Here is a 22,353-nt window from a genome sequence, read left to right on the forward strand (position 1 = left end):
GGCAACAGGACCCACACGGAGGGGTGGGATACCCCCCCAGTTTTCACGAGGAGCACTTTGAAAACGAATGTAAGCGAATGGAGCCCCTCTGCTGCCTGCAATTTTGTGCAGATCAGGGCTTTTACTGCCCTATGTGAGCAATATTTACATTTACAGAAGTGCTTCTTGCAAAAATTGGTGGTGGGGCTGGAGAATCACCCCGCTATGGGTCCTTGGGGCAACAGGACCCATGGGGGGGTGGGATTGCTCACCCCCACCCGTGATTTTTGGAGGAGCACTTTGAAAATCTAATGTAAGTGAATTGGTCCATTCACTTACATTAGATTTTCAAGATGCTCCTTGCAAAAATCAGGTAGGAATGGGTGGGAATCCCACCTCCTGCCATGGGTCCTTGGGACAACAGGATCCAGGGTGAGTAGGGGGTTGCATTCCCCACCCCCAGCCTGATTTTTGCGAGAACCATTTTGAAAATCTAATGCAAGTATGTGGAGCAATTCACTTACATTAGATTTTCAAGGTGCTTCTCGGGAAACTGTGGGGGCAAGCCAGTCTTTGGTGGGGGGTGGATTTCACCGCCGAAAAGGTATTTTCCCCCTGTCGGGCTGAAAGATCCCTCTCACCACTTGCCCGAAAGATCCCTCTCATCACAAAAGGCAACTGGCAAGAAGGATCCTCCACTTGGCTCCGGGGAATGCTTTTGGGTGGGAGCAGATGGTGTGTGGCAGGGGGAAGAGAAACCCCTTTGGGTGTCCCCCAGTCCCACTCCACTCTGCCCCCTGCTTTTCTTTTTAAAAATGTCTTAGTTCTGTTCTTGTGCATGAACGGCAGGAAGACATTAAAAATTGCTGCACCCCGTTTCTTCTGAGGCAGTGAAAGTGCCAGGGGTTGGGGAGGGGGGAGCAGGTGCCCCCTCCCAGTGCCTGGCACCCTCACTTCCTCAGAAGAAACTAGGCACTTTCTCAGCTCTCTGTAGGGATCCCTTCTCTCCTTTTCTTTTGAGAGCTGTCAGGTTTTTGACAGCCCTCAAGGGCAGCGCAGGACCGCTCGCTGGGTGCAGGGCTGCTCAGCGACCAGGTCCTGGTGAGTGTAGAGTCTTGTCGGGCATGTCTGGGGGAGCATGAGCTGGGGCAGCAGCTTGGCGAGCACCTGGGGAAGCTGGGTGCAGGTGAGTTCATCCATCCCTATGGCCATCATTACATCTTGTGGTAGCGAATTCTATAGTTAAATTATGTGGTGTGTGAAGAAGTAGCACCTTTATTTTATCACATAATCTGCTTAGAGAATGTTCTGTCATTGGGTAGACTAGAAATATAAATAAATTAATCAAGGGCACAATCCTATGTATGTTTAGACAGAAAAAGTTCTGTGGCAGATCTGTCCCTGTCTAGGGATTTTATGATATGCGATTTCTGTATTTAGCTTGATCATTTCCCAGAACAAAGTATCACCATGGAAATTGTAAGTTTACAAAATTCTTGGTATTAACATACAGAATAGAGGACTATCAGGTGTTTTTTCATCTTTTATTTTAAAATCTTAAGCAGTTTCTACTTGATTCACATTTGATATAAGAGCATAGAATATACAGAATATGAAGTGGTTGCAAGCAAAACACATTTTCAAAGACTGTCTAAGAATTGTTTAGGAGCATTGCCTTTAAAGTAGTAAAATATCTCACCCAAATAATATTTCTGCGTTTGTAGCAAAAAGGAGTTTAGAGAAAATGATGAGGAATGATGGCATTGTCCTCTCATGAGGATGGATGTTGCATCCTGTGAGAAGTGATGTTTGGTTCTGTGAGGACAGATGTTATGTACTGAAGCGCCCATGTTTTGCCTCTTATATTCAGATGGACTGTATGTATGTTTCCCATGAAATTGCTTATTTTTTTCCGAAGTTCGCAGCTATAATTTGGAGTGATATACTGTATTTACTTCATAGCTTTGTCAGCAATGCTGAGCCAAACATTTCCTTCAACGCAGGATGCCACCTGCTTATCTTTCGTAGGTCCTGTTTCACTATTTTAAATTAGAAGGGTCTTTCGGTTCTAATTCTCACAGTATTTCTTTTGCATCATAAGCAGTTATTCTTCCTTATCTAATGCACATTTTTCCTGAGTTTAGGTGGGAAAACTTGCTTTTCCTGAGTTTAGCTGAGAAAATATTATATCTTGCTTTTCTCATGTCAGCAAGCTCAGAGGTCAGCAAGAAGTTATAGCATGTCAGCACAAATGCTTCTGTTAGAATCAAATTGATTGAAACATAATACAGAAATATACATCTTAATATTTCATTTGTTTCTTTATAAAAGCTATAACTTATAAGAGGGATAAGCTTATGAGAGAGGTAGAGACCAAAATTTTCTAGGATAAATATTTGCAAGGTAGCCTAGTATTCAGGTTGGGGCAGGAGTCTTGCAAAGACTTCTGGGTCAAATACTGTCACATTCCTACAACTCCCAGCATTACCCAGTCAGCCATGGTGGCTGAGGAGTGCTGAGAGTTCTAGGACTTATTAAATGTAAAAGTTTTTAAATTGGATTCTTTAGGCAAACAAGGCAATGGATTCTTTACGCAAACAAGGCAATGGGAGGTTCAAGGAGAAGGAAGAAAAGGAGCATGGCTCTAGAAAAGAGGTAGGCACCAGTGTAGAGCAGGGCGAGTGTTAGGAAAGGATCATAAGGAATGGTCTTGTAAGCCAAATAAACCCCTAGCAATTCTTAGAGCAGTGTAACAGCAAGTCTGTCCATGCTAAATCTTATGGTCAACCCCCCCCCCCCCCGATGAGTGCAGTTACAGACTTCAAAATAAATAGTACAAAGGGGTCAATGGTGTTGGATTCAAGATAGGATAAAACAAAAGGATCAGTATTTTGACTCTGTGGAATGAAAGGAGACTTCAAGGAGGTTCCTTGCTATTTGATCGAGTCAAAGCTACTGACTGAGCATTAAAAAAACAAAATATCTGGGAGATAGTTATGTAAAGGTATACAAAACAAAAGGCATCATAGGGGGTGCTCATCTGGTACTTTACCAGCTGGTCTATCTTGGGGTAGAGGTACTTCAGTTTTGGGCCATGTTTTGCACCAAGGGTCTCAATTGGCTGACTGGCCACTTTAAGGGTACTCTTGTCAGTAATTTTACTGGCATGGGGACTTGGAAGCCAGATTGGCATTTGAAATCTGCAGTTCCATGGTAGCAACTCCTTTTAATTTAGTCAGTGGAGGACACACTTAGACAATCTTATAAGGATGGGAAGCACCCCTGTCTGAAATACTGGAGAGCTGCTGCCACTCAGTATGTAGACAAAACTGAGCTAGATGGACTAATGGTCTGACTCAATGTAACATAGCTTCCTACATTCCTCTAGGTGTAAAGGGACAAATTCCAGAAGGGTAGCCATTTTACAGCAAAGTGGAAGTAATGCAAAGAAGAACCTTGGGGGCACATTATAGGCCAACAGATGTATTGTGGCAGAAGCCATGAAAGTTTATGGCACAACAAATGTGTTAGTCTTTCATATATCACAAGTTTCTTTTTTATGTTAGGTTAAATGTACAGGTTTAATCAGCATCCAGTAGAATCATGTGTGCAATGCTTTACTTTCTTCTATATAAGTTAGTGGTTGCCATTAATTAATATAACTAAAAGTGAAGCACTGAGCTTGGAGACACCATTGGTATGAGGGCAATCCATGATATTCAGCTATAATTTGTATAACTTGCATAGAATACCAACAACGTAACAGCAGAGATATTTTTTAATGTAGGATAGAATAGCTTTATTATGAAGGACCCAAGGGTTTGGGATTTTATATGTAAAATGTAACACCTTGAAATTAGAGTGGAAGGTATAGAAAGCCAATGGAGATGTGGCCCTGCTGACCCACCTCTGGCAGAAAGGAATGATATATTTTGCATTGGCTCTAGCTTCCACACAGCCCTAAAGTAGAACACCACGCATTTGTCAAGCAGCTAGATGATGATGACAATTTATTAAATTTATGCTGTGCTTCCCACTACAAAAAGTAGTCTCAAGGTGACTTACACACACAAATACAGAAAACCATAATATATATATATAACAGAAAAAACCAGCATCAGTATAAACATAAATAGCACAGTAATACAACATAATACAAATAAAAATAAACACCAAAACATAACCTAAAAACAATGCAGTATGAAATGTGTTCATCCGCAATACCCAAAAATCCCCCCCCCCCCCCGCAGCCTAGAATGAACACCACAGAAGCAGACCACAACAATTGGGTCATAACTCATGTCTGGGAAAATAAATACGTTTTTGCCTGGTGTCAAAAAGATGACAGTGCCAGGCAAGCTGTAATTCCAGTAATTAGCTATAAGCCTTTATAGTCCCAATAAAGATCCACAGATAACACATTACAACCTAGTTCCTTGACCAGAAGAAGTTTCTGAGCATCACCAGAGAAGACCTAATCAGCCTTGGGTTCAGCACACAGAATAAATCAAAAGAAGGTTACAGTTACAGTAAAACCAGGAAGCTTTCCAGGTTACTAAGACGTTGCGTCCAGGAAAGTCTACTGCCCATTGCTCTGTTTAAATACAGGGGAGTAGCTGCTAAAGATCCACTATTGGACGTTCCATTCCGGCAAAGAAGCCTTGCTCTTAGACAGTTACTGCACTTCACCAGATGCCTCTGTACCGCCTTCTTTAGTTGATGACACACCTTAAGACCCCCCCCCCAACCTTCTCCTGCAGTGTCCTCCTCCTGCTGCCCTGCTACCATGGTAGATGTTCCTGGTTAAGAAGCAGGAGCCTCTGTCAAAGTCAGGTCTCCCACCTGTGGAAGATAGGCTGTATCTGTCAGCGTGGAAACTGAGCCCATAGAGCCCCAGAGCAGTTCTGATTCTGAGGAAGAACAGCAATCCGTGGGAAAGGAGCTCGCTCATCTCTCACAAGCACAGCAGCTGGCAGAGATTCCTCCTGCCAGCATTCCTGGGATAGATAGTGACCCTGGCAGTGAGAGAGCGCTGGAGGGGGGTTTGCTGGACACTCGGCGCAGACGCAGGGGCGACAACAGATGGAGGGTGCGGAAAGGAGGCGTTGCGCTCGTTTGGTGCTCAAACAACGGTCGCATCCCAAGGACCCAAGGGAAAGAGGGAGGATCTCTCCATAGCCCATACGTTCAGAGTCCTCCCGTGGTTCCCCTTCATACGGGGACCAACTGCCTTACCTGGAGCTTAGGCTACTCTGCTATCTTTCCCCAGTGCTGTTCCTTGCTTAGTCGCTAGTGATTAGTATCTGAAAGAGTCATAAAGTAATAAAGGAATAAAGCCTTGGAAAGAATCCTCGTCGTCTGAGTCCTGAGTTGGCTATTGGAGGGGACTGCAAGAGGCAGCTAGGGCACTCCTGACAGTATCAGTATCCTGGGTCTCACCCCCTCCCAGGTCATAAGCCAGTGGGAGGCCTGGTAGAACTGAATTCTCAAATGTCTGGCTTCCCATGGCTGGGCCTGACTCTATAGCTTCCCCCTCTGACTCAGAATCAATTTCACAAGCTATAACTCTGCCCAGACTGGAGCAAAGTCTCACACAGAGTTGTGTGTCATCAGCATACTGATGACAACATACCCTAAAACTCTGGGTAACCTAACACAGCGGCTTTATGTAGATGTTAAACAGCATAGGAGAATCAGCTTCAAGGGGCCAAGCAATACCCACCAAGCACCACTGCCTGGAAAACCACCATCCAGGTAGGAGCAGAACCACTGCAAAGCAGTGCCATCAACTCCCAATGGACAGCCACTCGAAAAAGATCGATGGTATTGAATGCCGCCAAAAGATCAAGGAGTATCCACAGGGACACTGTCCCCCTGTCAGTCTCCCAACACAGGTAATCATGAAATGGATCCAGAAAATCATTCTCCACTAAGACTGCCTGGAGTCTTAGTGTAAATAATAAAGTATTAGCTTTGGAGGGTTAAGAAGTTAAAACATTATTTAAAAATCTTGCAGTGGGTTGTATTGGAACTATACTATTAGAATTTTGTTTGGATACTTTTCTTTTATCAGAACAACAGTATGCATACAGGATGAATGGATTAATTCTCCAGTGCAGCTATCTGACAACTAAATAAATGTCTTCCTGACTTTTAGAACTGTGTGAATTGTTGTTCTGTCTATAATCCCTCAGCAAGAGCAAGCAAGGTGAATGATGCTTTATCTTAGATCAACATGATGTATCAGACAGTATCTGGATACTTTATGAAGATCTACTAAGACTAGTCTGTCAGTTTTTAGAGCTTGATTTCAAAGTCCAAATTAGGAGAGTCTGAAGAACTGGTACATGACTGACTTTTAAAACTCAAGGTAGCATTTTTATATGAAACTATAACCATATGATTGGATAACGTAGAGTTAAAACAGTCCTAAAAATAAGTAAACAAAATTACCAACTTATTTTCCAAAATACCACTTCAGTTGGCAGGTGCATGTGTATGTGTGTACACACACACAGACACACACGCATATATATAGGGAGAGATACTATGCTGGCAGCCTCCCTGCTCCCCCCACACCCCTGTACAGCTCCTGGAATTATGCTACATCATCACAGAGTGCCATTCCCAGGAGCATTCAGTCCTCATTTTCAAAGCGCACACCAGGTAGGCTGCTGAGTGCAGCCAAACCAGTAGTTGGAATAGTAGCTTCAAAACGTTTTTAAAAAATGGGGAAACCCTCAACCACCTCATCTAAGTGTAAGTATCCACCCCACCTGAATGTTCACATTCTTCCCAATCTTCAGGGCGGGTTTTCATCTCCCCCTCAACCAATGTTGCAGAAAAAAAAGGTGAAAGTGGAGAGTGCAAAAGCTGGTTTGAAACTCAACATTAAAAAAAACTAAGATCATGGCATCTGGCCCCATCACTTCTTGGCATATAGAAGGGGAAGAAATGGAAGCAGTGACAGATTTTATTTTCTTGGGCTCCAAGATCACCGCAGATGGTGACTGTAGCCATGAAATCAAAAGACACTTGCTCCTTGGGAGAAAAGCTATGGCAAACCTAGACAGCATAGTAAGAAGCAAAGACATCACCTTGCTGACAAAGGTTCGTCTAAGCAAAGCTATGGTTTTCCCAGTAGTAATATATGGCTGTGAGAGCTGGACTATAAGGAAGGCTGAGCGCCGAAGAATTGATGCTTTCGAACTGTGGTGCTGGAGAAGACTCTTACGAGTCCCCTGGACTGCAAGGAGGTCAAATCAAGTCAATCCTAAAGGAAATCAACCCTGACTGCTCATTTGGAAGGACAGATACTGAAGCTGAAGCTCCAATATTTTGGCCACCTAATGCAAAGAGAAAAAGAAGAAGGAGGAAAAGACCCTGATGCTGGGAAAGATTGAAGGCAAAAGGAGAAGGGGACGGCAGAGGATGAGATGGCTAGATAGCATCACCGATGCAATGAATATGAACTTGAGCACACTCCGGGAGAGAGTGGAGGACAGGAAGGCCTGGCGTGCTATGGTCCATGGGGTCACGAAGAGTCGGACACGACTTAATGACTGAACAACAACAAATTGTTTTACATTCAAGGTTCAAAGGACATTTTGAGTAGTCATAATTTCCTCCCAGGTCAGTTTGTCTAGTGACCCTGGGTTGTTGTTTTTTTGCTTTCCCCTGCAGCAATGTACAATAGTTGATATGTTTGACTATCTGTTCTTTAGGTAGCGCTATTATGTTGTATCTTGGTCACTTAACTTCACTTCTGTGTTTTGCCTGTGACAAATTGTGGTTTATCATGAATTTAATTTTTCTTCCAGTTCTGGGCCTCTATGATTCTAATCACTTAACCTATTGCCTTTTGTAACTACAGCCTGTTATTTAACTAAAATGTAAGAAAACCGTCATGTGCATACTTTAAACTAAGGGAAAACAGGTATTTTTGTGTGCAAGTATAAGCCATCCTGTTGGAAATATCATGCCTGTGCTGATTTCTTTGCAGATTTCTTTTGGTCTTAGAATGTACACAGTGCTTTTCAAATAATTAATCTTGCCAGGCTCCAAATAGGCCATCTGCCTATTCTGAAAACTAGGTCATATATTCTAGTTATATTTTAATTATGGAATTCATTTCTCTTGGTCTTTTTGATCCACACAGATTGTTATTCACCTGAGTTGAAGATTAATTCTCTCTTATTAGTCAGGCATCTTAGCAAGTCAGAATTAGTTTTCCATTCTATATTTAGATTGCTATTCGCATTCCAGATAGGAAAAGAGAGAGAAAGAAAATGAAAAATAAAGCTATCAGAGCTCCAATGACCTGGTTCCCTCTCCCTTCTCTTTTCCATTTCTTCAAATGTGTCTAATTACCTGGGGTTGTGTCTACTTAGCCCCTCCTGTGCATGGAATGACTCCCATCAGCAGAATAGGGAGAGGTGAGTCACCTGTGCACCCTCAAAATATGTTCCAGAGGATTGGGGATCCTCCAGAGCAGATTGGGGAGGGGGGAGGGGCTGCAGTGGGGAGCGAGTTGGGGGAAAGTCCCATTGCATGAGTGGAAGTCTGCTGGTGTGATGTTAGATTTCGCCTCTTCTTTTGTATATTTACTGCATTGATTTTGAGGAGATCATATGTCTTGTTCATTCCTCTGTACTTATTCTTTCTTATGGCAAGTCCATGATCGAGCTCCTGCTAAGGCTGTGAATGTGGATAAAAGATAAATAAATGTTTTGGTTATCAAAACATTTTATTAACGGATGGTATTGTAAAGACTTAGAATGTTCTACTGAAACATCAAAATAATATTAATGTAAGTATGCTTAAAAAGTTTAGTGGTATTCAGAACAAGTGTTTTAAAGTTTAGTATTAACTTTCCCCTATGTTTCTTTTTTCCAAGTCTTGCTTTGCATCCTGAACGAGTATTGGTGGCAACAGGTCAAGTTGGGAAAGAGCCGTATATCTGTGTTTGGGACTCGTACACTGTGCAGACCGTATCAGTAATGAAGGATGTTCATACACATGGTATAGCTTGCTTGGCATTTGACGTAGATGGTCAGGTATGTGTATGTCTTCAGTATTCTCATTTCATCACTGCATGATGTATACATTTGCTATAAATCCTGCTGTACACACTGCCTTTGGAAGAGGAATTAACTTAAATGTTTAATTTTTTTACTTGAATGTATAGAGGCATTTTAAAATTGGTCAAGAAGAATTAAGGCCCATTCACATAGCTACAAATGGTCCTGCATCATTCTAACTGGTAGCAAACATATAGTATGTTACTGTGTAAAACGTAGAACTCAGATATGTGGTGGAGTTTGCTTCTGAGTTTTCATAGAGAACTTCACTATACTGAAAAATCTGGGCTCTGCAAAAGTATACTGAGGCCTCTGAAGCAACACGCATTATAGCAGGTACTCCCCAGTCAATAAAATCTACCTCTAGTGGAAAGATGTTTTTAAGACTGCAGTCCTGTATTTAGCATTCACACATAACTGGTGCCGTTTAGGTAAATGAAATTTACAACTAGTGGTGACAGAAATGCTCTTTGGCAGCCTTCCCCAACCTAGTGCCCTCCAGATGTGCTGGACTGCAACTCCCGTAATTCCCATTTGACATGGCCATGCTGGCTGGGAATTATGGGAGTTGCAGTCCAACACATATGGAAGGCACCAGGTTGGGGAAGGCTGCTCTATAGGATGTCCTTCAAAATAACCCTAAAAAAACAATTTAACCTCCAAATGTTTTTTATTAGTCTGTCTGCTCACACATACCTTTGTTAGTTATTTGTGGCACAGAGACAGCCTAAGAGAAAGAAAAAGCTCTTAGAACTAACAAAAACTTTCCTGCCTTGTGGAGTCAATTCTTACTCAATTTAGGGCCCTCCGTCCACCCTATGCCCTGCGGGGCTGTTACCAGCAGGGGAAAGGAATAGCAGAGGCTTTTTTTGGCCTCTCCGTCCTCCATTTTTGCTTTTTTCCCTAGATAGGCTTCTAAGCCCATCTAGCTCACTCACCTTCCTGGTGGTGGGGACTGGGGCCAAGAGGCCTTTGGATCCAGTGGATCCATAGCCTGGCCTCTCCTCTTCTCTCTCACCTTGCCCACTGACATGCCCCCTCCCTCCCTCCCTCTCTATACTTTTCCCAAGGTTGGACCATGAGGAGCTTTTCATAGCAGCCAGCAGGTGGGAGAGGGGCGAACTTTGAGTGGGGATTTCCTCCTCTGAGGTCATAGCTCTGCCTCCCAGCATCCTGTGGCCCCATAGATACTGTCTATGAGGCGAAGGATTGTTCTCTTAGGCAAACAGACAAGTGGCTCTTCATAAACCTAATCTAAATATTCATAGAATTCAGGAAAATTTATGACAGAGCTATTCAGTTATAGGTTTTTTCTTGCTTTTATGTGAAAGATGCACAATCTTTAGTTGCCTGTCACTGGCATTCACTGGTAACTGGGACGTACATCTGCAATGTCAAATGTGTACTCAAAGTCCTGCGGGGGGGGGGGGGGAACTGGAAAGGATTTGATTCAGAATGGCAAGCAAGATAAGGGTTAAGCACCCACCCATCCACATGGCTCTCACACTACTTCTCAACTTTAAATTCCCCCATTCCAAAATAGCTTTTTTCATTCATTCATTCATTCATTCATTCATTCATTCATTCATTACATTTATATACCGCCCCATAGCCGAAGCTCTCTGGGCAGTTTACAAAAGTAAAAACATGAAAATACAGTATTCACAGTTTACAAACCATATATACAATATATCTAAAAACAACTTTGAACTAAAAACTATTTTTTAAAAATCCAACAATAAAACAACACAATTTAAACCAACTCACCTTAAAAACAGTATACAAAAGTCAGCAAAAGGAACAAGAGTTCTAAAAAGGGAAGGCCTGCCAGAATAATAGAGGCTTTAATGCCTGCTTAAAAACCTTCAAAGAGGCCAGCAAGCGCATTTCAACTGGCAGGTCATTCCACAACTGAAGGGTGGCAAAGGAAAAGGTCCTCTTGCGTGGGCTGCCAATCTCACATTAGGCAGCACATAGCCCTCGGACGACCTTAGGTGGCAGACTGGGACATAAGGGGAAGGCGCTCCCTAAGGTACCTTGGACCTAGACCATATAAGGCTTTAAAGGTAAGAACCAGCATTTTATATTTTGCTCGGAAACAAATTGGCAGCCACTGTAAAGATTTTAAAACTGATGTAATATCGTCTCCACTGGATGTCCCGGAGACCAACCTGGCTGCCATATTTTGTACCAGTTGAAGTTTCCGAACTAAATATACAGGCAGCCCCAACTACACCGCATAACAGAAATTAAGCCTAGACGTTACCAGCACATGCACCACCATTACCAGGTCCACATGTTCCAGGAATGGGCATAGCTGGTGTGTCAGCCAAAGTTAATAACAGGCACTTCTCACCGTTTTTCTTTTTTTTAAAAAAAGGTGGGCATTGTTACATACTTGCTAGTGTGTAAAGTAGTTAGCCCTGAAGTACAACATTTCTCAAGAGAGACATATGTCCCATTACTGAGACATTATACAACTTTCTGAATGCTTTTATGGAGGCAATATGAGACTTCATGCTGCGGCTTACTTTTAAAGTAATGACTATTTTTGTGCTGTAGAGAAAGAAATGCCAAAGGGAAACAAAAGCATAAAGACCAAATTAAGGGACAAAACTTAAAACTAAGCTGGAGAAAGGAAAGGCATGAAAGGAAATTAAGTTCATCACTGAAAGTTTTTGAAAGGAACTGAAAATTATGCAAAATCTTTAAGAGTTCATTTACTGTATTGAAACCCTATTTTATTCTTGACCTTTGCAAGCCTCTCATTGAGGTGAGTGAGTATAATCCTAATTTCCATAAATTAACTTTGGTGTGCTAAATTCTTGCTGTTTAAGGACTTGGGTATAGATTTTCCAAGGCAAAATGTCCCTATTGAATACCTAGTTTTAACTGAATATCAGTGAGAGGTAAATAAAATTATCAGACATATAGAAAAAAGGTCTTTCTGAAGGAGAGTCAGCATGGCTTCTGCAAAGGTAAGTTCCTGCCTCACCAATCTTTTAGAGGTCCTCCTGTGGATCAATAACTGGCTAAAGAACAGGAAGTAGAGAGCAGCCCATTTCACACGAACACAGGGTGGTTGTGTGCTGGCTAATTTACATAATTACCCTCATTAGGCATGACTTCTGGTGTCATTCGAACCCGGCAAGGGTCACTTGTTGGCGTGGTTAACAAACCACCCAGAATCCATGGTCTGTTGTAGGGTTGTGGGGTGTTTTGTCAACCACCCCAACAAGCCACCCTTGCTGGCTTTGGACAACATGAGATGCTGCAGGGGCTTGGATTGGCAAACTGACAGCTCTGGGAGCCTCAACTCATCATGGTGACTGTGTGAACCAGGTCAGCAAGAATAAATAGATAGTTTTCATAATGGAAGGAAATAAGTGGGGTCCCCTAGTGATCTTTATTGGGACTGGTGCTTTTTAACTTCATGAATTATCTGGAGTAAGGAAAGACAACAAATAGCCTTTATTCTGGCATAAATTTATTCTGGCATAAACCTGCATCTGATGAAGTGAATTATAGTCCACAAAAGTTTATGCTAGAATAATTTTTTTAGTCTTTAAGGTACTGTTAGATAAAAAGGAAGGTCATAAGTAGCTAGTGTAGCTAGTGACTCAGACACGAAGGCATGATACGTGACAGATGAGTCAGCTTAAACAGAGCAGGCAAAGAGACAAAGAACAATGGGTCAGTTTATACTGAGAGCATGCGCAGAGACAAGACCTGATGGAGAAGTATTGAGCTGTTAAGGGGGGTATAAAAAGATTGGGCGCGCCATGTTCTGGGTCCAGACTCCTCTGCACCCGTTTTGCAAAACGATCAATAAAATTTTGTTGGTTCCACTGTCGCCTACCTGGCCCTTCGTTTGACCAGAAGCAAGAACTTTTTCTAACAGTACCACAATTATCTTTGTTGTTGTTGCTGCAATAAACTGACATGGCTGTCCTCTAGAAACTGGAGTAAGCAGTGGGCTGGCCAGGTTTGCAGATGACAACAAATTATTCAGAGTGGTGAAAGCCATAGGCCATTTCTACACGAGTAATTTATTGTGCGCTCGTGATTGGCCACTCATGGAAGTTTGCAGGTCCGTTACACAATGTTGTCAACCTCCAGGATGTGTCCTGAGGTTTTTCCTGGTTATCCCGCATTAAAAAAGATTGGAGATGAACTGGAATATAAAAAAGCCCCACCATTTCTGCATTGTGTAGTGCCAGCATATTGTGATAATTCTGCCACTGGGTGGTACTGTTTCATTTAAAAATATAGAAAGCCCAGGTAAGGCTACTGAGAAAGGGTGTTTTCAATTCCATGTCTTGTTCGTTGTCTAAAGGAGCCAGTCCTAATTGTGCCACAGAAACAGAAGCAAAATGCTCTGGTAGGGCTGCAGGATTTTCCGTTAATGTAGAGATGCCCATGGTGCAGTGTAAAGAGCTCCAAAAGGATCTTTCCAAATGAGGTGAATGGGCAGCAAAATGGCAAGTGTGGTTCGATGTAATTAAGTATAAAGTGATGCATATTGGGGCAAACATATCTTTACGTGTACAGTGATGGGAAGTGAACTGGTGATCACTCCCCAGGAAAGGGAATAGAAATCTTGGAGTGATGGTGGATAGTTTAATGAAAACATCAATCCAATGTGTGGCAATGGTGAAAAAAGCAAATTCCGTGCTGGGGTTTATTAGAAAAAGGATCAGAATAAAACAAGTGACATATGTGGATTGCTGGCTTTTTAAGGAGGACATTTTTAGGAAAAAAGGAGGCACTTTTTCAACACAGTATTTTTATAGTGTTGAATAATAAATAATTCTCGCTTAGAACTGGTACATGCACTACAATAAGGTTATTAGGTGCAAATAAGGATCAGAAATCAGCACAAATACTTGATCTAGTGCCTTAAATAATACTCAGTAGCTGCTACCTCTGAATAACAATGTATTTTACTTTCTCTGAATGTTAAGTCTTATACAAACTTTTAGTCAAATTACTTTCTTAATTTGCAAGTCCATCTTAACATAACGTGACAAACTAATTTTCATTTTTTTAGAAGTTAAAATATTTTAATATAAACAGATTCTATCTACTATAATCATGGATGTCTAGAGAACAATGGTAATCCACATATGTCACTTGTTGTTTCCTTGTTCCCAGGAAAAGGATAGAGATCTTGGAGTGATGGTGGATAGTTTAATGAAAACATCAATCCAGTGTGTGGCAGTGGTGAAAAAAGCAAATTCCGTGCTAGGATTTATTAGAAAAAGGATCAGAATAAAAGTGCTAGAATCGTAATGTCATTCTACAAATCTATGGTGAGGCCACACTTGGAGTACTGTGTATAGTTCTGGTTGCCACATCCCCAAAGCGATAGAGCTGGAAAAGGGGTACCAAAATGTTCAGGGGGCTGGACACCTTCCCTCTGGGGAAAGGCTATAATGTTTGGGGCTTCTTAGATTAGAAAAAAAGCAAGGAAGGGGAAGCATGATCAAGGTTTATAAAATTATTCATGAAATGGAGAAAGTGGCTAGAGAAACATGTTTCTTATTTAGAGCTCAGGATCATGCAATGAAACTGAATGGCCAGAGACTGAGAACAGACAAACTTCCAGGTTCAGAGGAAGCCTATCTCTGAGTATCAGTTGCTGGGAGCAGCAGTGGGAAAGGAGTATTGCTTTCATGCCTTGTTCAGGGGCTTTCCAGACTTAATTGGCTGGTCTTTGTGGGAAGCAGGATGCTGGACTCGATGGACCTTTGGTCTGATCCAGCAGGGCTTGTCTGTATTTCATTCTCTGAGATCTTCTATGCCATTCTAGATATTTGCATATGGGTTAACCTAAACAGCAGAATGGACAGTACAAAAACATTTCTAAGTGATCACTGATGTCATTTACTGTACATAAAGGGCTTACTTGTACATTAAGCTCAGTTCTTGGTGCCTGTAGAAGAATATAGAGAAAGGAAAAGGAGATACCTAGAAAAGCAGAAGAAGTCAAAAGTAATATACAGAATTATTGGCAGTTTTGAGCATGTACATTGCTGCTACTAATTTGCAGGTATAAATAATCAGTTGGCATTGCTTCATGCATTTCTTAAATATTAAATAATGAACATAGGCTTTGAAAGAATTTAGAAGGAGCATATTGCAGGTACTGGAGGATGCTAATCCCAGTTTTGTGATATGGAATGGTGCATTGGAACGTTGCTTGTTTCTGTACTGGCCTAGAGGATCAGTAAGGAAATGTGTATTTTTTTCTTTCCATTTTTCTTTAAAATTCTCTGTGCCAGCCTCTTTATAGAATTAATCTATATGTAAATGAATTACATTTAAAATAAATGAAGCCAATTTAATAACAAGATGTAGTATTTTATAAGGACATATGGGCTATTTTCAGAAAAGTTGTGGGAACTTACAGAATTGGCAGGCCCTTTGTATCAGGGAATTATATTACCAAAAAGGATTTGTGTACTGTTTCCATCTGCTTAGCAGGGAGGATCTATATATAAACATTTCAACTCACATAGAAGCTCATAAAGGAAGGAAACTATGAGATACAGAAGTATTTTCACATCCTGAAAATGTATGCTTTGTTCTGCAAACTACCATGGGGTGAAACTTGTTTAAATGTGGAATTTAGGCACAAGACAATTGAAATGTCTCAATTCTGAACCTAACTGGTTTCTATGATATTTAATTTTCCTGACAGTTGTATCACAGATAACACAAGTCAAAGATTTCTAGATGGTGCAAGTTATATAAATTAGAAATATTATTCCAGAGTGAAACGTGTTTGCAGAGATTTGTTCCTCTACTTTTGTCCATCACCTTGCATGATGCCCCACTCACCATTATTTTCTTCGCTACTCTTCCTTTCTTCCAATTTCCCACTAGGAATCTCTGTTTTTAATATACTCCCTTCATGCTGTCATTCACATATTTCTGGCAAACTAATTTTCATTTTTTTAGAAGTTAAAATATTTTAATATAAACAGATTCTATCTACTGTAATCATGGATGTCTAGAGAACAAAGGTAATCCACATATGTAACTTGTTGCTTGCAGAATTTTTATCACTAGAGATTGTTCGCTCTTCTGTAGCCCATTAGTTGTAAGACATTTGGATTAGACTTGAAATAACTGGAAATGAAGAAATGGTTATTTCCATTTTATTTCCCCTGCATCCAGGAATGTTCTTATTTCTTTAGACATCATTTTCCTTGTGGAATTGTTCCTGTATGCAATTCATAAAACACTGAACGAGTTAAGCTCTTCATTTTTTTTGTTCTATATTTTTATTGATCCAAACCATAGTAAGAAGGAAATACAGAAACAGTGAAATATTATACGTCTCTGAGATCTTCTATGCCATTCTAGATATTTGCGTATGGGTTAACCTAAACAGCAGAATGGACAGTACAAAAACATTTCTAAGTGATCATTGATGTCATTTAAAATGATGTCAGTGAAATATTATACATCTAATGCAGATGTAAGCTTCATGTATAGGATTATGCTGTAAATACTCTGTTACTAAAAGTAAGGAAGCTATGAATATGTTAATATAACAAAGGTATTTTGTTAAATCTAGTACATTTTTTTAGTAGTGTGTTCTATATTATAAGCTTTCTCTCAGCTTTCCATGGGAAACGTGTGCTTCAAAAATGCATTTCTATACATATTATGTGTTCCTATTCATACAAAAAGTCATGGGCTGTAGCACAGTAAATGTATGTCCGATTCTGAGCTGTCCTTGCTATTGATTTTTCTTCTGTATTGCCCCAACACATGTCTCAAGGAGCATGTAACTCCATATATATCCAAATTCATCCACCGAACCACTGAAAATTGTTGATTTATATACTGAAGATGTAAAAGATGGGGCCCAAAAGAGATTTATGAGATACATTTGATGTTTATGGAAAGAAGATTTCATAAAAGCAAATCAGGGAAGCATGCCCATGAACAGATTGTAACAAATTGCATAAGTCATTCAGGCTTTTAAAGACTGTGTTAGAGAATTCATTTTCTCTCTTGTTCCTGAAAATATTCTTCCCATGCTTAAAAAAAATACAGTTCCTTTCTGCTAGATAAAGCATTTGGCCAGGATCCAGAGGGTCCATGTGATTCCATCTACATACAGGCTCCCTGAAAACCATAGACTGCACACCAGAAACTAGCCTCAGGAACATGTAATTCTACCTGACCTTCCTTTCCCTCTGGAGGAAATTACTCCTCTTTCCCCTCATCTTCTTTAACTGTGGTTTAGTATTACTTCTGTACCAATGCTAACTAGGGATATTGGAGAAATCCACAATGGAACCAAATGTGTTTGGATTTTTATGAATCTGACCCACAGATTCTGCAGCAGACCGACTTTCTTCCTGTTGGGTGGATTCTGCAGACTTGTGGACTGTTTTTCTAACCTTTGGGAATTTTGTGCAAATTTTGTCATAGACAAATATGCAAAAATAAAAAAACCCAGCCCCAAACCCTTCCCTCACAGGCTAAAGCATGAAAATGTGCATTTTGGGGGAATGTGTGGATTTGGGGGAATGTGTGGATTTGGGGGAATGTGTGCATTTTTGCAGGTGCGAATTTGCGCAAATTCAGAAACAAACAAAAAATCCAATTCCGTCGATGGGCGGACGACAGAACAAAAGGTACCTGAAATCCATGAAACGCAGATGGGACGGAGTTTACACAATCCATACATCCCTAATGCTAACCCAGGTTAATGCCAACCAGATTCCTCCTTAATTAGGGTTTCCAATCCTGTTTGCAGGGTTACAGTTAGTCATGGTTAGCAATAGTACATTATATCTGCACAGAGCATATAGTGGAACTTCCTCTCTCTCCCCCGCCCCCTGGATTCCAGCTCCTTGTTCTGCATCAGAGGCTATTCATGAACCTTCCAACTGGAAAGTGTTGTTATGAAGTATGCTTTAATTTACATAGACATGCATATCACATATATGTAAACCAAACACATACCTGAAGTTTGTTGAACTTTTGGCGTTGAACTCTGGGCGCTTAGGAAAACCTGCTACCCCCCCAGAGTCGGAGACCACAACAAGGTCTTTGAAAGCAATTCTTTGATTTATTAAAGGGGAATTTAAAATGAATTAAAGTCACACATCAGGGGAATTAGAACTATACATATAATCTAGGGAATTAGAATCATACATTAACACTCAGAAGGTTAAAGATAAGCATTTAAAGTCAATAGTGAAGTACACTGGAATGCATGGAAAAGTGTGTGTGTGTGTGTGTGTGTGCAGGAGAGAGAAAGGGGGCGTGGGGAAGAAACTTTCAGTTTGGGATGATTTGAATGGGGGAATAACAGATTGAGGGGATTGAGAGAGTTTTCGAGCAAATGCAGGGTTTGGGGAGAAAGTGAATGGAGAAAGAGCTAAAGTCTAGGAGTTTTGGTATTGGGTGGAATATTAGGAAAAGGGAAGAAAAGAGAGAAGGGGAAGAAAAGATGATGCAAGGATTTACCTCTTCTTATCTGCTGGCTTGTGAAGTGATGGGAAGCTCTGTTGAGTTCCTTCTCTGGGAAAGAAGGGGAGAAAGAAGGGAGGAAAAGGGGGGGTTGCTCTTCTGAGCAGAAAGGATGGAAGGAGTGCTCTTTCCTTCTTTCCCTCGCTGCTTGTTCTATGAATTTGGGTTGCTGTTTTTATCCTTTTTCTCTCAGTTTGTAATAATCAGAATAAAACAAAACAAGTCTTTCTTTCAAGATCACTCAAGGATGTTGGAAAATGGATTTTTAGGTGTCATACATTAAGGGAAGAAAGAAGACAATGTGATTTTCTTTCTTGATGTGAGGAAAGGATGGGAGTTGTTGTTGTTGTTCAGTCGTTCAGTCGTGTCCGACTCTTCGTGACCCCATGGACCATAGCACGCCAGGCCTTCCTGTCCTGCGCTCTCTCCCAGAGCGTGCTCAAGTTCATATTCATTGCATCGGTGATGCTATCTAGCCATTTCATCCTCTGCCGTCCCCTTCTCCTTTTGCCTTCAGTCTTTCCCTGCATCAGGGTCTTTTCCAGAGAGTTTTCTCTTCGCATTAGGTGGCCAAAATATTTGAGCTTCAGCTTCAGGATCTGTCCTTCCAATGAGCACTCAGGGTGGTTTCCTTTAGGATTGACTGATTTGACCTCCTTGCAGTCCAGGGGACTCGTAAGAGTCTTCTCCAGCACCACAGTTCGAAACCATCAATTCTTCGGCACTCAGCCTTCCTTATAGTCCAGCTCTCACAGCCATACATTACTACTGGGAAAACCATAGCTTTGATTAGACGGACCTTTGTCGGCAAGGTGATGTCTCTGCTTCTTACTATGCTGTCTAGGTTTACCATAGCTTTCCTCCCAAGGAGCAAGCGTCTTTTAATTTCATGGCTACAAGAAAGTAAAATCTGTCACTGCTTCCATTTCTTCCCCTTCTATATGCCAGGAAGTGATGGGGCCAGATGCCATGATCTTAGTTTTTTTAATGTTGAGTTTCAAACCAGCTTTTGTACTCTCCTCTTTCACCCTCAACAAGAGGCTCTTGAGATCCTCTTCACTTTCTGCCATTAGGGTGGTATCGTCTGCATATCGGAGGTTGTTGATAATTCTCCCAGCAATCTTAATTCCGACCTGTGATTCATCCAACCCGGCATTTCTCATGATGTACTCTGCATATAAGTTAAATAAGCAGGGTGACAATATGCAGCCTTGTTGTACTCCTTTCCCAATTTTGAACCACTCGGTTGTTCCATGTCTGGTTCTTACTGTTGCTTCTTGACCCTTGTACAGGTTTCTCAGGAGACAGGTAAGGTGGTCTGGTACTCCCATCTCTTTCAGAATTTGCCACAGTTTGTTGTGATCCACACAATCAAAGGCTTCAGTGTAGTCAATGAAGCAGAAATAGACGTTTTTCTGGAATTCTCTTGCTTTCTCCATGATCCAGCGAACATTGGCGATTTGATCTCTAGTTCCTCTGCCTCTTCGAAACCCAGCTTGTACTTCCGGTAGTTCTCGGTTTGCATGCTGCTGAAGCCTAGCTTGTAGGATTTTGAGCATCACCTTGCTGGCATGTGAAATGAGCACAATTGTGCGGTAGTTTGAACACTCTTTGGCGTTGCCCTTCTTTGGAATTGGAATGTAAACTGACCTTTTCCAGTCTTGCGGCCATTGTTGAGTGTTCCAAATTTGTTGGCATATTGAATGCAGCACTTTAACAGCATCATCTTTTAGGATTTTAAATAGCTCAGCTGGAATACTGTCATCTCCGCTAGCTTTGTTGTTAGTAATGCTTCCTAAGGCCCACTTGACTTCACTCTCGAGGATGTCTGGCTCAAGTTCAGTGACCGCACTATGATGGCTATCAGGGACATTCAGATCTTTCCTGTATAGTTCTTCTGTGTATTCTTTCTACCTTCTTTGTCCTTTATCATGCCCATCTTTGCACAAAATGTTCCCTTGAGATCTCCGATTTTCTTGTTGATTGGTGCATATTTCTGGTTTTCCGCAGGTCCAGGTGAGCAAGATAGCCGGGGGGGGATTTTGGTGATGGTCTTAAGCAAAGGTGACAAAAGAGTCATGTAGGCATGCTTGCTTACACACTATTGGGTTTCTTATAGCTTTAAAAGGCATTGAATTCTTTATTTTTCTTTCTATTTTGGCTTAAACAGGAAGGTTAGAAATCAGCCTAAAATATTTTCATGGTGGGGGCTTCTGTAGTTGTCCTGAGGCAAGATCTGAATTGTGCAAGTGTTAATTGAGAAATTAAGGCAATCAGAGCACAGTGGCTGGCCAGAAAGTTTATGCAAGAAGTCTGAATCTCCTCTTGGGTTCAGGTGCAAGGCCTTAACATCCTATGGGACCTGTTTTTCTGCCCTTCTCCAAGACCAAAAATCCAGTTCCCCGTTCAGATACAGGCCACATTTTCCCAGATCAGCAGAATTTTGGGGTACTTCGTAACAGTATGGCAGATGATTTCAGAAGAGGATGGAAGCTCTGTGACACAAATACAGACTGCCCTTGTGGTCCTTTGGATTCTGGCCTATGCCTTCATAAAGGTTGTAGTATCTGGCTGACTTTGAAATGCCCATGCCCTTGAACTGTTATCCGGTTGGGTGTTTGTTTTTGAGTACATTGTAATTTTGAAGATTAATGTCTTCTTTTATTCTCTCTTAACATTTTGGAAACTTTCAGCGATTGCTTTCGGTTGGTTTGGATTCCAAAAATACAATCTGTGTATGGGACTGGAGAAAAGGAAGAATGTTATCTCTGGCTCCTGGTCATACAGATAGGGTAGGTATAATTTTTAAAAATAGGTATACAAGTGGAGTTTTGATGTGTTAAAACTGTTTTCTAGGTTCTTATTTATATCTTAGAATATATTTTGCTGGCTACATTAAAACATTTTTAAAAAGTAAAATAGCAAAATGAGTTTGTAGCTCAAAACATGCTGGCTATTCTTAGAATAAAATAAACATGCAGCACCTTATTTAAACATAAGATTTTTGCACTGCCTTTCTGCATCCATTGTTTTTTTCTTTTTAAACAACATACATTCACCCAATTCAGATATAAATTATTGGTTTGCTAAACCGTAGTTTATCAATCCACAAATGAGCCTCAGGCCTGTACTTTCCTCTTCTCCCTTCATTAGCACACTGATCCTGGCTACCATTCCTTGTTACTGACATCTGAAATGGGAAACTGGTTTCAAGCCAGTTTACTAACCAGAATCTTAAATCATGTTATTTACTGTTATTCTTGCAGAGTGTAAGAATTTCCTTGTTCACTTAGGGCACAATCCTATTCAGATAGGCAGCTGCCTCCGAACTCTGAACAGGAGAAGCATGGAGGGGATCGTTCCCTCCGTGCTCCTCCTGCCCTGCATTTTCGGCTAGACAGCCGATTGCAGCTGTCTATCTGTGGGAGGGCAGAGTGGGGGAGGAGGCTGTTGTCTGAAACACTGGATGTGTCATACAGGAATTTCCACCCTGCCCCCCAGAACGCCCCTTTTCAGCTGTTCCGCACTCCTCTTGTGAGTACGGAGCATGGGGCTCTTCTGCGCTGCCTCCGAACAGCACAGAAGTGGGGGGAGGTCGGTTCCTGGAAAACCAGATATCTTATGGCCATCTAGCCACTGTCTAGTGGCCATAGGATTGCTCCCTTAATTGACCATTCTGTTCTTAATAGTGGTCAGCCAGATGCCTTAGAGCACTCACTATCAAGTTGAAAACATGACAGCCTTTCCCTGTTGTTTGTCAGTAGTGTCTGATATTGAGAGCTACACTGCTTCTGCA

General features: G+C 41.3%; 1 protein-coding gene across 2 annotated transcripts in view; it reads left to right on the top strand.

The window, feature by feature from the left end:
• Positions 1-22,353, top strand: part of EML5 (EMAP like 5) — a 167,192-nt gene that overhangs the window by 11,843 nt on the left and 132,996 nt on the right. For both annotated transcript variants that reach the window (XM_084841133.1, XM_084841144.1), the window contains exons 2-3: positions 8,876-9,035; positions 21,251-21,349. In XM_084841133.1, coding sequence (XP_084697259.1) covers positions 8,876-9,035; positions 21,251-21,349 — 259 coding nt within the window. The remainder of the gene's footprint in view (positions 1-8,875; positions 9,036-21,250; positions 21,350-22,353) is intronic.

This window comes from Heloderma suspectum, chromosome 1 (assembly GCF_057233095.1).
Source record: "Heloderma suspectum isolate Gila_16-S chromosome 1, 16-S_ref, whole genome shotgun sequence".
Lineage (NCBI taxonomy): Eukaryota > Metazoa > Chordata > Lepidosauria > Squamata > Helodermatidae > Heloderma > Heloderma suspectum.